This window comes from Canis lupus, chromosome 28 (genome assembly GCF_003254725.2).
Source record: "Canis lupus dingo isolate Sandy chromosome 28, ASM325472v2, whole genome shotgun sequence".
Taxonomy (NCBI): Eukaryota; Metazoa; Chordata; class Mammalia; order Carnivora; family Canidae; genus Canis; species Canis lupus.
Genome location: NC_064270.1, coordinates 10,814,980 through 10,829,147, shown reverse-complemented (window position 1 = coordinate 10,829,147; position 14,168 = coordinate 10,814,980). Strand labels below are relative to the sequence as shown.

General features: G+C 45.0%; 1 protein-coding gene across 3 annotated transcripts in view; it reads left to right on the top strand.

Annotated features, from left to right (window-relative positions):
* The window catches only part of RRP12 (ribosomal RNA processing 12 homolog), a 47,656-nt gene that overhangs the window by 8,283 nt on the left and 25,205 nt on the right, over positions 1-14,168 (top strand). For 2 of the 3 annotated variants that reach the window (XM_025466779.3, XM_049103493.1), the window contains 3 exons: positions 9,642-10,040; positions 10,563-10,792; positions 13,944-14,027. In XM_025466779.3, the coding sequence (XP_025322564.1) occupies positions 9,902-10,040; positions 10,563-10,792; positions 13,944-14,027 (453 nt within the window). In that variant the 5' untranslated portion in view covers positions 9,642-9,901. The remainder of the gene's footprint in view (positions 1-9,641; positions 10,041-10,562; positions 10,793-13,943; positions 14,028-14,168) is intronic. The other variant, XM_025466780.3, reaches the window with a different exon arrangement.

Sequence of the window (14,168 nt, the reverse complement as noted above, 5' to 3'; positions counted from 1 at the left end):
TTTTCCCGTCTGTAAAATGTGGATAAATAGCACCTACTAGGACCCCTTCCAGGAGTAGGAGGGTGGGGATGGAGGCCTCCCAGGTCTGGGTTTTCAGTTAAGGTAGAGGGAGAAGACAGTGGCTATCTCCACAAGTCCAGAATGGAGCGTAATTACCTCCAGGGACTCATCAATGTTAACCTAGCCTGGGCTTCTGGACAGTCACAGAACTGGATTCCTTAACAATCAAAGAGTAACAATACAGCTTCAAAAAAAAAAAAAATAGCACCTGCTTCACAACGTTGTTGTGAGGATGTGGCAGGAGGGTGCAGGTGAGGCACCCAGCACAGCGCCTGGCTCTGTGAGCACTCATCAGTGGTGGGTAACGGGAGAGTCCCTGACACAGAGACATTCGCTAAATGTGACCTTCCTCTCCTCTTCTCCACCACAGTGCCCGACACACTCAGCAGTAATGTTGGTCAGATGAATAAATGAGGACCAATACTTTAAAGTACAAGCCCCTTAATTTGTTTTCCCAGATTGCAATGTGTAAAAAACTCCTTATTAAAATCCAGACTTTTGGGATCCCTGGGTGGCTCAGCGGTTTAGCGCCTGCCTTCAGCCCAGAGCATGATCCTGGAGTCCCTTGATCCAGTCCCGCGTCAGGCTCACTGCGTGGAGCCTGCTTCTCCCTCTGCCTGTGTATCTGCCTCTCTCTCTCTGTGTCTCTCATTAATAAATAAATAAAATCTTTAAATAAAAATAAATAATAAAATAAAATGCGGACTCTATTTTGACCCTCAGGCCCTTCAGGATCTACTCCCAATCTGCTTGGCCAGTTTCATTTTGCAAAGTCACCTCTTCATCAAAGATAGCTCTCTGACAGCCACTCTGGGCAGGGGTGTCTTGTTGGATCCCCGAAGCTTTACCCGAACCTCTCTTGTGCCTCCAGCTGAGCTCTGCTTATGTCATGTATTCATTTGCTAAATAGAAGTATTGCACACCTACTATATGTAGACACTGAGGAAGGCTCTGATGGCACAAGAGCAGACCAGACTCCGTCCCTGTCCTCAGGGGGTCCAACAGTCAAGGACGAAGCAAGGAGGGGCATCTAGGTGGCTCAGTTAAGTGTCTGCCTTTGGCTCAGGTCATGACCTCAGGGTCCTGGGATTGAGCCCCACATCAGGCTTCCTGCTCAGTGGGGAGTCTGCTTCTCCCTCTCCCTCTGCTCCTCACCCCCACTCGTGCTCTCTCTCTCTCTCTCTCTCAAATAAATAAAATCTTAAAAAAAAAAAAAATGAAGGCGGCAGGGAAGCAAAATGCAGTTTTAAGAATTGAGCTTCAGTGAACATTCAAGTTCCAAGGTCCTGGAAAGAATTAGATACATGTTTGATTTACAAATGAGAAGACTGAAAGATTTTGTGCTTGTCTCAGCATCAGTAACCTGTAGGTTTCTTTCTTTCTTTTTTTTTTTTAAAGATTTATTTATATTTATTTATTTTTAGAGAGAGCACTCCGGGACACACACACCTGCATGCGCAAGCAAGGGGGTGGGTGGGTGGGTGGGACAGGGGCAGAGTGAGAGGGGAAAAAGTCCCAAGCAGACTCCCCACAGATCTCGGAGGCTGACCTGAGACTATTCCATGACCCTGAGACCATGACCCAAGAGGAAACCAGGAATCAGATTGTCAAGCATCTGAGCCATCCAGGTACCCCTTAACCTGTAGGCTTCTTAAGAGCAGAATGAGAGCCTTCAAGCGTCTTTATATACTTCTATATACTTACTTAGCACAGTGTCTTACATATAATTAGTGCTCAAAAAATAACTTTTGCATATGTAATTGAGTTAAGTTGATCAGAACCAATCCTCTCAACACCTAACTGAGATTCCAAGGCTGCTCATTGCCTACCTGATATCAGTTCTTTCCTTCTACCTTAGCAACAGAATTCCCACTGTAGGGGAAGGGGTGGGCTGCAATGTTTCCAACTGAGAGGATATAGTTCTCGGCCCCTCTACAGTTAAGTTTGGCCAAATTGCTAAATTCTAGCTAATCAGATGTGAGCAGAACTGGCTTAAAGAGAGCTGACTTGCCTGGGAACGCCCCTCTTGGCTCTTCCCTGCTTCCATCTTACTGAGACTGAGCCTCAGCCTGGACTGTGAATGTGATGGTTGGAACTCCTGCAGCCCATCTTGGAGTATGAGGTGACCCAAAGATGGAAGTCACACACTATGGAGGGTGGAGCAGAAAAAGAGAGAAAGCCTCAGACCCTGAGGACTGTATGGAGCCACTGTATTAGCCTGGATTTGCCCGCCTACCTCCTAATTTGCTGAACAGGAAGAATTAATCCTGTGTGTTTAAGCCACTATCTTGAGGTCTTTGTTATAGCAGCTGCACACAATTCATTCCTGATAGAGGCCCTGACAAGAATGGGGGGTGGAAGTAATAGGTGGGTAAATGCCTTATTTCGGAGTAAGAATGAATTTGGGGGCATGGGGATGCAAGGTTAGAGTGGTGATCACATGGTCTTTGCGCACCCAAACCCCCTTCTGCCTGTCATGTACACCTACCGTTAGGTGGTAAACAAAGGTGGACTCCAATTTGGGGGCAGTCCCCTCTTTGAGTAAGAACATATCTGCTATGCCCAGATTTCAGTCCTCTTCACAGTTTGGGGTCCTCTCTAGTACACCAGGCCATTCGCTCATCCCCTCAGACTTAGTCTAGGAAGCAAGCTCTTCTTCAAAGCTCTTCTTTGGCCAAATGCCCCAGAAGCTGAGGGACATGAAGCCTTCTGTGACAGTGACATGCCAGGCATGGGGCTAAACCTTCTGTGGGCATGATCTTATTTTAACCTCAGGATGGCAGCCCCATTTTCAGGTGAGAAACTCTGGCTTGCAGAGTTCAGCCATCTGCCCCCAGTCATACCTGGGATGTGGCTCCAAAGACAGTCTTGCCTATGTCTGTAGCCTGGGCTTTCACACAGCTCCAGCAGTTAGGACAATGCTCGAAGCAGCTGCGACTCCACCACCTGGGTCATGATAGGTTGCCGGGGATGACAAAACCCTCCTCCCTCTCCCAGAACTTGAGCCCTACGTTAAACAACCAAAACATCTGCTTCCTCTTGGTTTGGGGGAAGAGGCAAAGCCTCAACTTCCCTTTCCTCCTGCCCAGTGTCATAACACATAACAGCCCCATCGATGTAAAAATGCCCTTTCTGTTGGCCTTGGGCTCAGTGCTTTGGGGGCAGCAGCCCTGTTCCCTCCACACGAGCTTCAGAATTTTGAGAGCAGTGGTTGCAGAGGGAGCTCCTAGGCTAAGGGTCAGATCTCTTGACTTGTGCCCATCGACCACCTGTGTGACCTTGGGAATGTCACTGAAGCCCTGGGAATCACCTTCCCACATTTGTGAAATGAGGACACTGCTCTGTCCTCCTCAGTTAGATAATAGGTTAGAAAGTGTTTTGGAACTCAAGAAGAGTTTTTTTTTTTCTTTAAAAATTTTATTTATTTATTCATAGACACAGAGAGAGAGAGAGGCAGATACACAGGCAGAGGGAGAAGCAGGCTCCATGAAGGGAACCCGATGTGGGACTCAATCCCGGTCTCCAGGATCACACCCCAGGCTGCAGGCGGTGGCAAACTGCTGCGCCACTGGGGCTGCCCAAGAAGAGCTTTTTGAATAATAATAATTAGCTCATGTTTATTGCCTTCTCACTATGTGCCAGGCAGTGCACTAAGCACTTTACAAGTATTATCTTATTTAGTTCTCATGTACCCTATGGGTAAGCATTCTTAGTCCCATTTTACAGCTGAGGATAACAGACCTACAGAGTGAGGTGACTTGCTCAAGGTCAGACAGCAAGTGATAGTAGTTGGAGTCTAACGCAGAAGGTCCTACAAATGTGAAATTGAGTAGAAAAAGAGACCCTGAGGTCTACAGGACCAATCCTACAAATGTGAAATTAATTGGCCATAAATTGTATGGATTAGGGATCCCTGGGTGGCACAGCGGTTTGGCGCCTGCCTTTGGCCCAGGGCGCGATCCTGGAGACCCAGGATCGAATCCCACGTCGGGCTCCTGGTGCATGGAGCCTGCTTCTCCCTCTGCCTGTGTCTCTGCCTCTCTCTCTCTGTCTCTCTCTCTCTCTGTGACTATCATAAATAAATAAAAATTTTAAAAAATTGTATGGATTATCATAGAGAAAGCTAATTCTTCTGAATAGAAGACGTTGCTGGAATTCGGGGACAGCAAAGTTGCTCCCTAGTTGTGCAGAGTGGGAGAAAGTATGCTCAAGTCATTTGGATGCCTCGAGTCCTCCTGACACCATCTTCTGAAGGAGGCTCGGAGCACATGCTTCCAGATGGAAGGCCAGCCCACTTCCAGACAGGTGGTTCATCCAGAGGCTGTACCCAGTTATGATTTAGCAGACTCGGTTTGCAGGCCAGCAGGTGTCTGCTGTCCAGGCAAAGGATGGGAAGGCTGCCACTAGCCTGGCCCTCTTCATCTCCCCATCTGATTTGCAAAATCCCAGCCACTGGATGATACTGTGACCTCTAAGGTTTCAGCTTTAACTGGCTGCTTGCAGAGCCCCCTCTGGTGGCAGAAGTTCACCCGCACACCCTTCACAGGGTACTGCTAACATTTTTGGAGTTGTACATATTTTGATACACACACTTTCATATTGAATCCTCACAGTAGCTCAGTGGGTTCAGTATTATCATCACCGCTTTACAAACTATGAAACGGACACTCGGAGAGGTTAAATCCCTGCCCAGTGTCATACGGGAAAGCAGTCCAGACTCTAACCAATACTTTCTATGTCTTCTCTCAGTGAATGTTCCCACATCTAGACCTCAGGTCATGAGCACCAGGTTGCTTACAACAGTTTCCAAACTCGGCTTCCTCTTCCTCCTCAGGCCACCCGTTCCCTTTTCTCAGCCTTACTGCCCAGATCGCAGCCTGTGTCCCAGAAGTGGGCTCTGTCAGAAGTGGTGCATTGACTCTCAGGGCTGGGGGTACAGGGTCCAGAGTCTGCACTGAGTTATCTTCCCTACAATGACACTTCCTCACACTAACAATCTTTGTGCTCTCTCTGCTCTGCATGTCAGGGACACTTTCTATTTTTAGTAAACCAATGTAATATATAACATATATTATACATGTATAAATATATATGTGTGTATATATAATAACATATACAAAAGGCAAAGGGGCACACAAATTATAAGTGCATAGCTAATGAATTATCACACAGTGAAGACATCCACGTAAATTCACTTCTGATAAAAAAAATTAAGAATTACCACACACACACACAAAAAGAATATGACCACACCCCTTGTGCCCACTCTCAGTTACTACCACCATGGCAACTGCTATCCTGACTTCTAATACTGTATGTAGAGTAGCAAAGCCTGGTTGCAAACTTCTAAGTGGGATCATGCAAAATGTTATTTTTTTGTGTCTGGGGTCTTTTGCTCAACTTAGATCATACATGCTATTGCATGTAGCAGTAGTTTGCTTGTTCTCTAACTGTATAGTTGAATATTATTTCATTATATCAGTATTCTATAATCTATCCATTCTGTTGGTGATGGACATTTAGGTCATTTCCAGTATTTGGCTATTATGAACACTATCATATATGTCTTTTATGCATATAAGGATAGACCTCTGTTGAGTATACATTCAGAAGTGAATCTCTGGATTATAGAGAAGGCATATATTAAGTTTTACTAGATGCTACCACACAAAAGTGGGTTTATCAGTCGATATTCCCTCCAGTTGCATGTGTGGCCAGTGGCTCCACATCCTCACCAACACTTAGTATTGCTAGTCTTTCTAATTTTAGTGATTCTGGTGGGTGTATAATAGCATTTCATTATGATTTTAATTTGCATTTCTGTTAATCTGTTGATTAATGAGATTGAGCATCTTTCCATATGTTAATTGGCCATTTGGATATCCACTTTGGTGAAGTGCCTGTTCATGTCTCTTGCCCATTCTTATTAGATTGTCTACCTCATTCTTTTTTTTAAGATTTTATTTATTTATTCATGAGAGACACAGAGAGAGTGAGAGGCAGAGACACAGGCAGAGGGAGAAGCAGGCTCCATGCAGGGAGCCCGACGTGGGACTCGATCCCAGGTCTCCAGGATCACGCCCGAGGCTGAAGGTGGCACTAAACCACTGAGCCACCAGGGCTGCCCTGTCTACCTCATTCTTATTAATTTGTAGGATTTCTTTCTATATTCCACTATACTTGTCTGTTAGTTTTATGTATTGCAAATATCTCCTCTCACTCTGGCTTGCCTCTTAGTACTCCCTATGGTGTCTTTTCGTGAGCAGAATTTCTTTTTTTTAAGACTATTTATTCATAAGACACACACAGAGAGAGGCAGAGACACAGGCAGAGGGAGAAGCAGGCTCCATGCAGGGAGCCCGATGTGGGACTCAATCCCGGGTCTCCAGGATTACGCCCTGAGCCAAAGGGAGGTGCTCAACCCCTGAGCCACCCAGGCATCCCTGTGAGCAGAATTTCTTACATTTAATGTATTCCAGTTTATCAATCTTTTCCTTTATGGTTACTTCTTTCCGTGTTTCACTGAATAAACTACTATGCTGTGGAAACTTGTGCAAATTACTTCATCTTTCTGGACTTGACAAAACAAATTGGTTCAGATATGCTAATGAAAAGTTGGCTTACAGACGAAACTTGTTTTTAAAAGGAGAAGACCTGGGGCCTCTGGGTGGCTCAGTTGGTTAAGCGTCCAACTCTTGATTTTGGCTCAGATCATGATTTCAGGGTTGTGAGATCAAGCCCTGTGTTAGGCTCTGCACTGGGTATGTAGCCTGCTTAAGATTATCTCTCTTCGTTTCCCTCTGTCCCTTCTCCCTTCTATAAAAAAAAAGTAAATAAAAAAATAAAAGGAGAAGACCTAACAAAAGGTTGCTAACTCCTTATTTTGGCAAATAATAGTGGGGTTCTCTTTTTTTGGGGGTGGAATCTTCCATTTAGTCTCACTGTTGCTTTGTAAAAGAAAGGGTATTTGAATACCAACATCACTAGACTGTGGTTGTTTTACACAGAGCAGTAAAAGTATTGACCCTGACTGAGTGTCACCTGTGGTCTGGATGACCCCTCCGGTGCCTACTTCTAGCACCAACACTACAGTTTCATGAATTTCATCTCAGCCTTCCCTTCACTCCCCATCTCTAGCTTTTTGGTTCTTGGACCAAAATTCACTTTTTGGTACTTTTTTTAAAAAATATTTTATCAAAAAAATATTTTATCTATTCATGAGACACACACACACACACAGAGACATAGGCAGAGACATAGGCAGAGGGAGAAGCAGGCTCCATGCAGGGAGCCCAATGCAGGACTTGATCCTGGGACTCGAGGATCACACCCTGGGCCAACGGCAGTTGCCCAACTGCTGAGTTATCCAGGCGTCCCACTTTTTGGTACTTCTTAACTCCCTCAGAAATGTATGTTTTGAGCTTTGTGTTTCTATCTGTGGAGTAAAGGGTATCTCAGTTTGTCTAAGTAAAGACTAATTACAGTTATTGGTATTTACATTTATCCTTGAATTCCTATAATTTGTGCCCCTGTTTTAGTCTTCTTTCCTCCACAACACACATATACTCATTGATTCAACAGTAATTTGTTGAGTGCCTACAGTACTTGCCAGGTACTCTTCCAACTCTTGGGAAGGGAAATCACAAAGGCAACATCCCTGTCTTCATGGAATGTATATGGTGGATCTATGTTTTTCACAAGCTTCGCAGAGATCAACCAGTTGTGAGAAACATCTGTGCGAAAGGATATTTAAGAATAAAAGGTATCTTTAGTCTGTTCAGCCTGCTATACCAAAATAACATAGGCTTGGTAGTTTATAAACAACAGAAATTTATTTCTTAAAGTTCTGGAGGCTGGAAGTCCAAGATCAGGGTGCCAGCATGGTTTGGGTGAGGGCCCACTTCTTGGTTTATAGCTAGCTCTTTCTTGGGGTGTCATCACATGATGGAAGGGACTAGGGATCTCTCAAATTGTTTTTATAAGACACCAGTTCCTTAGATGATGGTTTCACCCTCGTGACTTAAATATTTACCAAAGGCCCCATCTCCTAACACCATCATATTTGGGACTTAGGATTTCAACATAGGGAGTTTTCAGGGATAAAACATTCAGACCATAGCAAGGGGAAAAATTCACACATCAAGTGAAAGAAGCAGTATACAAAAAAGGGTTTTTTAGTATGCAAAAATTTTGTTGACTTCTAGTTCATTTGGAAATTTGACTTACTGTAGTGTCTTTTTCAGTGGGAGCTAAAAAAATGTTAAACAAATATGTTAAACCCTAATCGGCCAAGACTCACCAGGGGGAATACTGGTCTGGCTCAGTCAGTAGAGCATGCAACTCTTAATCTCAGGGTTGTGAGTTCAAATCCCATGTTGGGTGTGGAGCCTACTAAACAAAACAACTCACCAGGATCTACCCATAGTTTGACAAATCAAGTTTGTTGATTTCAAGTGGAGGAGGAAATTCCAGAGGAATCTTGGAATGCTGCACCCCAAAACAGGGGATGGAGATATCTTTTTAAAGTTTGGGTTCCTAAATACATAAATAAATAAAGTTTGGGTTCCAGCTAAACAATTTTGGGGAGGGTCGAAGGGGAGTGGAGATCAAATCAGTATGACTGCTGGTTCTGATGTGGGATTAGAAGAGATTATCAAGAAGGACTGAGTGCTGCCATGAGGGAGGGTGGTTTACCAACTGGGTGCCCCCAGTACTAAATGAAAATAAGTAGGGACACCTGGGTGGCTCAGCGGTTGAGTGTCTGCATTTGGCTCAGGGCATGATCCCAGTGTCCTGGGATCAAGTCCTGCATTGGGCTCCCTGTGGGTAGACTGCTTCTCCCTCTGTCTTCTCTGCCTCTTTCTCTGTGTCTCTCATGAATAAATAAAATAAGAAAGAAAAGAAAAGAAGAAAAGAAAAGAAAAGAAAAGAAAGAAGGAAAGAAGGAAAGAAATAAGCAGGGGGCGCCTGGGTGGCACAGTCGGTTGAGCCTCTGCCTCTTGGTTTTGGCTCAGGTTGTGATCTCAGGGTCCTGAGATCGAGCTCCACGCTGGGCTCCACGCTCAGCATCAAGTCGGCTTGAGATGCTCGCTCTCTCCCTCTCCTTCTGCCCCTCCCACTCGCGGACGCACAGGCACTCTCTCTCGCTCAAATAAATAAATAAATCTGAAAAAATTTTATTTCAGATGAGCGACCGCCTCCGGCTCAGGGCGCGATCCTGGGGTCCTGGGATCCAGTCCCTCATGGGGCTCCCCGCAGGGAGCTTCCCTTTCGGCCTATGTCTCTGCCTCTCTATGTGTGTCTCATGAATAAATAAAATCTTAAAACAAAAAACAAAACAAAACAAAGAAAAAGAAAAGAAAAGCAGCAGAGTTTAGAGCATCATGGGCTGCTTTTTTCTCGTTTCAGGACAAACTCCTCGAGGTTTCACTCTTTCAAGTCTGACCAGGTTTTGACTCTTTCAAATAAATTTGTTTCCAAGCTTTACTTTCGAAATTAGATGTTAAAAATAATATAAATATAAATATACGTGTGACGTATAAAAGACGTTTTAACCTGCAAAGTAATTCTCGTTTTATAAGGCTAAGAACCCGCAGCTGTGGCCAGGGGGGCACAAGCCCCAGCGACTCCCTAGCAACCGAGCTGCTCGGAAGCGCTCAAGGATCCGGAGCCTAGAGGAAACGCAAAACCGGATGTTGACTGTTTTGCCATAGAAACAGACGCGAATCCGGAAGTTACGTCAGAGAAAGAGGAAGTGAAGCCGTCGCGGGTCCACGTGGGTTCTGCGCGTGTTCCCAGGTTCCGGTGGCTGGTGCTGTGAGCTGAGTGGTGGCTTCTCGAGATGGGTCGCTCGGGAAAGTTGCCCTCGGGTGTCTCGGCCAAGTTGAAACGCTGGAAGAAAGGCCACAGTAGCGACAGCAACCCTGCCATCTGCCGCCACCGCCAGGCCGCTCGCAGCCGCTTCTTCAGCCGGCCCTCAGGTTAGCGGGGTCGAGACCGGCGAGCCGGCCGGGGTCTGGCGAGCTGGGCCTCTCTGGAGGCTCCGGGGCCCGGGCGTTGGACCTCTCTTCTCCTAGGACGTCGTAAAGACTCACCCTTCCCATTTGACAGATGGGGAAATTGAGTCCACAGTAGGGAAATGAGTAGCTCTGGATGCCACGGCTGTCAGAGTTGGGACTTGGCTATAATCAACTTTGGGGGACTTTTTACAAGGCGTTTTCACCGGCATTTACTTCCCAAACCCCCTGCGTGCAGCCCCCACGCCGGCCCCCTCCCGCACCTAATCCGTCGGGACACGGAAGCACACACTTTGACCCGGAGGGTGCCCTGTATGCGTTTGCTGAGTTCTAGGCTTATAGTGGGCTGATGAGGCAGGCCAGGTTCAGAATTCCGCCTCTCAGGTTGGGGGCCTGTACGTGACTAGTGTCTGTCCTACGGGTGGATCCTGGCCAAAAGGAAGTTGGGGTAGAAGCGAGGGCCTCACCTGTGCCTCCTGTTTTCAGGAAAAAGTGACCTGACAGTTGATGCGGTGAAGTTGCATAATGAGCTGCAGTCAGGGTCCTTGCGTCTGGGCAAAAGCCAAGCCCCGGAGACGGCCATGGAAGAAGAGGTGGCCCCCGCTCTCACGGAGAAGTCCAGCGGCACCTTCCTGAGCGGCCTCTCCGACTGCACAAATGTCACCTTCAGCAAAGTGCAACGCTTCTGGGAGTCCAACTCGGCTGCCCACAAGGAGGTAGGGGGAGGATCAAGAGGACTTGGGATAGTGAGGAGGAGCCAAACTCCGGCTTTCTGTTTTCTTCCAATGCTGGCTCACTGCTGCCCTGGTCAGCTAGTATTTTTGGATGATGTGTCATCTCTCCTGCCACTTGTTTTCCTACTTGCTAGCTCTCCTAGGGCAGGTTCCACTTTCTGCTTTTTTTCTAATGACATCTCCCTTACTCACGTAAAAAAGCCTTCGGGTTACAAATACTTAACAAATATTTATCTCATTAAATGTAGATAATGCAGGACTTTTTACAAATAATATTTTCTTTTTTTAAAATATTTTATTTACTTATTCATGAGAGACACACAGAGAGATAGAGAGAGAGAGAGCGAGAGGCAGAGGCAGGGACACAGGCAGAGGGAGAAACAGGCTCCATGCAGGGAGCCCGACATGGAACTCGATCCCGGGTCTCCAGGATCAGGCCCTGGGCTGAAGGCTGCGCTAAACCGCTGAGCCACCAGGGCTGCCCAAAAAGAATATTTTCAAGAAACATTTGTTGAGTAAATTAGTGCTGAATAACAACAGATAGATGTTTTATCTAACAAGAACCAGATTTTATTTGTATTTTTTAGTTAATACTTCCTAATTATACAATTTATATTCATTGTTTACATGAAAAATGTCAAAATTATAAATGGTACCAAAGTGACATGAGTAGAATAAAATATGAAAGTTGGTCTCCCAACTTAACTCCTTTGTGGCAGTTACTGTTGATGGATCATCGTGTCTACCTAGCCCAGCACTGTCTAGCACATGGTGCAAGCCACATAAGGAATTGTGAAGTTTAGTAGCCATATTTTAAAAAAGTAAAAAGCAAATGAAATTAATCTTAATAATAAACTTACTATATCTTTTTTCTTTTTAATTTATTTATGATAGTCACCCAGAGAGAGAGAGGCAGAGACACAGGCAGAGGGAGAAGCAGTCTCCATGCAGGAAGCCTGAAGTGGGACTTGATCCTGGGTCTCCAGGATCACACCCTGGACCGAAGGAGGCTCTAAACCTCTGAGCCACCCAGACTACCCTAAACTTACTATATCTAAATATTGTTATTCCAACCTACAATCAATATAAAATGAGATTTTCAAAAATTTTTATTTATCTATGATAGTCACAGAGAGAGAGAGAGAGAGAGAGGCAGAGACATAGGCAGAGGGAGAAGCAGGCTCCATGCACCGGGAGCCCGATGTGGGATTCGATCCCGGGTCTCCAGGATCGCGCCCTGGGCCAAAGGCAGGCGCTAAACCGCTGCGCCACCCAGGGATCCCGCATCTAGGATTTTTTTTTAAGATTTTATTTATTTATTCATGACAGACAGAGAGAGAGGGAGAGACACAGGCAGAGGGAGAAGCAGGCTCCATGCACCGGGAGCCCGATGTGGGATTCGATCCCGGGTCTCCAGGAACGCGCCCTAGGCCAAAGGCAAGCGCTAAACCGCTGTGCCACCCAGGGATCCCTAAAATGAGATGATTTGCATTGTTTTTAATCATATTATGTCTTCAAAATCTGGAATGCGTGTTACCTTTACACCGCTATTTGGATGCTAACTCTTCTTTGAAAGTATTTGATTTGGTCATAAAATTTACAATTGCAAAAGTAGGTTCATATTTTCAAGTTGTTCTAAATCTGTGTTTCATAAAACTTATAGTCACAAAACTAGATTCATACATCTAAATTGTTTTTTATTTTATTTTATTATTTTTTTAAAAGATTTTATTTATTCATGAGAGACACAGAGAGAGAGAGGCAGAGACACAGGCGGAGAGAGAAGTAGGCTCCAGCAAGGAGCCCGATGGGGGACTCTATCCCAGGACCGGGATCACGACCTGAGCCAAAGGCAGGTCAACCACTGAGCCACCCAGGTGGTCCTGTAAATTGTTTTAAATCTATGTTTTCGAGGTGCCTGGTTGGCTCAGTCATTTAAGCATCCGACTCTTGATTTTGATTCAGGTCATGATCTCAGGGTAGTGGGATTGAGCCCCAAGTCCAGCTCTGCATTTGGTGGGGAGTCTGCTTGGGGTTTTCTCTCTCCTCCTCCCTCTGCTGCTCCCCACCACTCATGTGCACGTAAAAGATGCGTGCGCTCTCGCGCTCTCTCTCTCTCAAATAAATAAATCTTAAAAAACAAACAAACCTATGTTTTCCAATAACTAGATCAAGTATTCATTTAAAAAAAAAAAAAAAAGATTTTGTTTAGGGGTGCTTGGGTGGCTCAGTGGGTTAAGCCTTTGCCTCAGGCTCAGGTCATGATCCTAGGTCCTGGGATCACATCTCACCTTAGGAGCTTGTTTCTCTCTCTGCCCCTTCTTCTTCCTCTGCTTGCTCACTGTCTCACTGTCTCTCTCTCTCTCAAATAAATAAATAAAATCTTTATTTTTACTTTCTTTTAACGATTCTATTTGAGAGAGAGCGTGTGTGCAAATGCACGCAGGTGAAGGGAGGGGAGGGGCAGGAGAGGGAGAAGTTTAACCAACTGAGCCACACAGATGCCCCTCAGGTATTCATTTTTAAATTTTTTTTTCTTCATTTTTAAATTTAAAAAAATAATAAAAATAAAAAAATAAAATTTATAAATTAAAGATTCAGTTCTTCAGTCACACTAGCCATGTTCCAAGTGCTCATTAGCCTCTTAGGAACATTACTATTCTAGATTTTTTTGTTTAGCTTTACAGATAATATTTTATATGCAGTGTTCTGTACTTTTCCCCCACTGAACAGTAGTTCTAAAGTAATATAGCATTGTTCCTCATTCTTTTCAATAGTCCTGTAGTATTTGATTCAATCATTACTTATTATGTAGTAATAATACTTTATTGACCCTTTGTTGATGGCTGCCTTGTTCCAGCTTGTTACTGCAGTGAACGCATTTGTTACCTAAATGTTTGCAATTTTGTGCAGATATTCCTATAAGAGAGTCCTAGAGGTGGAATTTTGGCAAACATTTTGCTAGGCCTTATGGTGTGTATGCATGCAATTGTGTGTATGAATGCAATTCATCTTGCCTATCTCTAGGCTTTGTCAGGAGAATAATTTGTGAAGGAATAAGGATAAGAGGCTAGCCCAGGGACAGGATTCAATCTAAAATAGATGTCATAGATGCCTTCTCCCTTACATGCAGATCTGTGCTGTTCTGGCTGCTGTCACTGAGGTGATTCGCTCCCAGGGAGGAAAGGAGACAGAGACTGAGTACTTTGCTGCATTGGTAAGTAGGTGTGACTTGAAAGTGGGTGTCCAGAACAGCTGTAGAGAGAAGATGGGTGTCTCTGGTATGAGGATGTAGAGCAGGACATCCTTGAATAAGTGGAAATGCTTCCTGGCTGGCTCAGTCAGGAGAGCATACAAT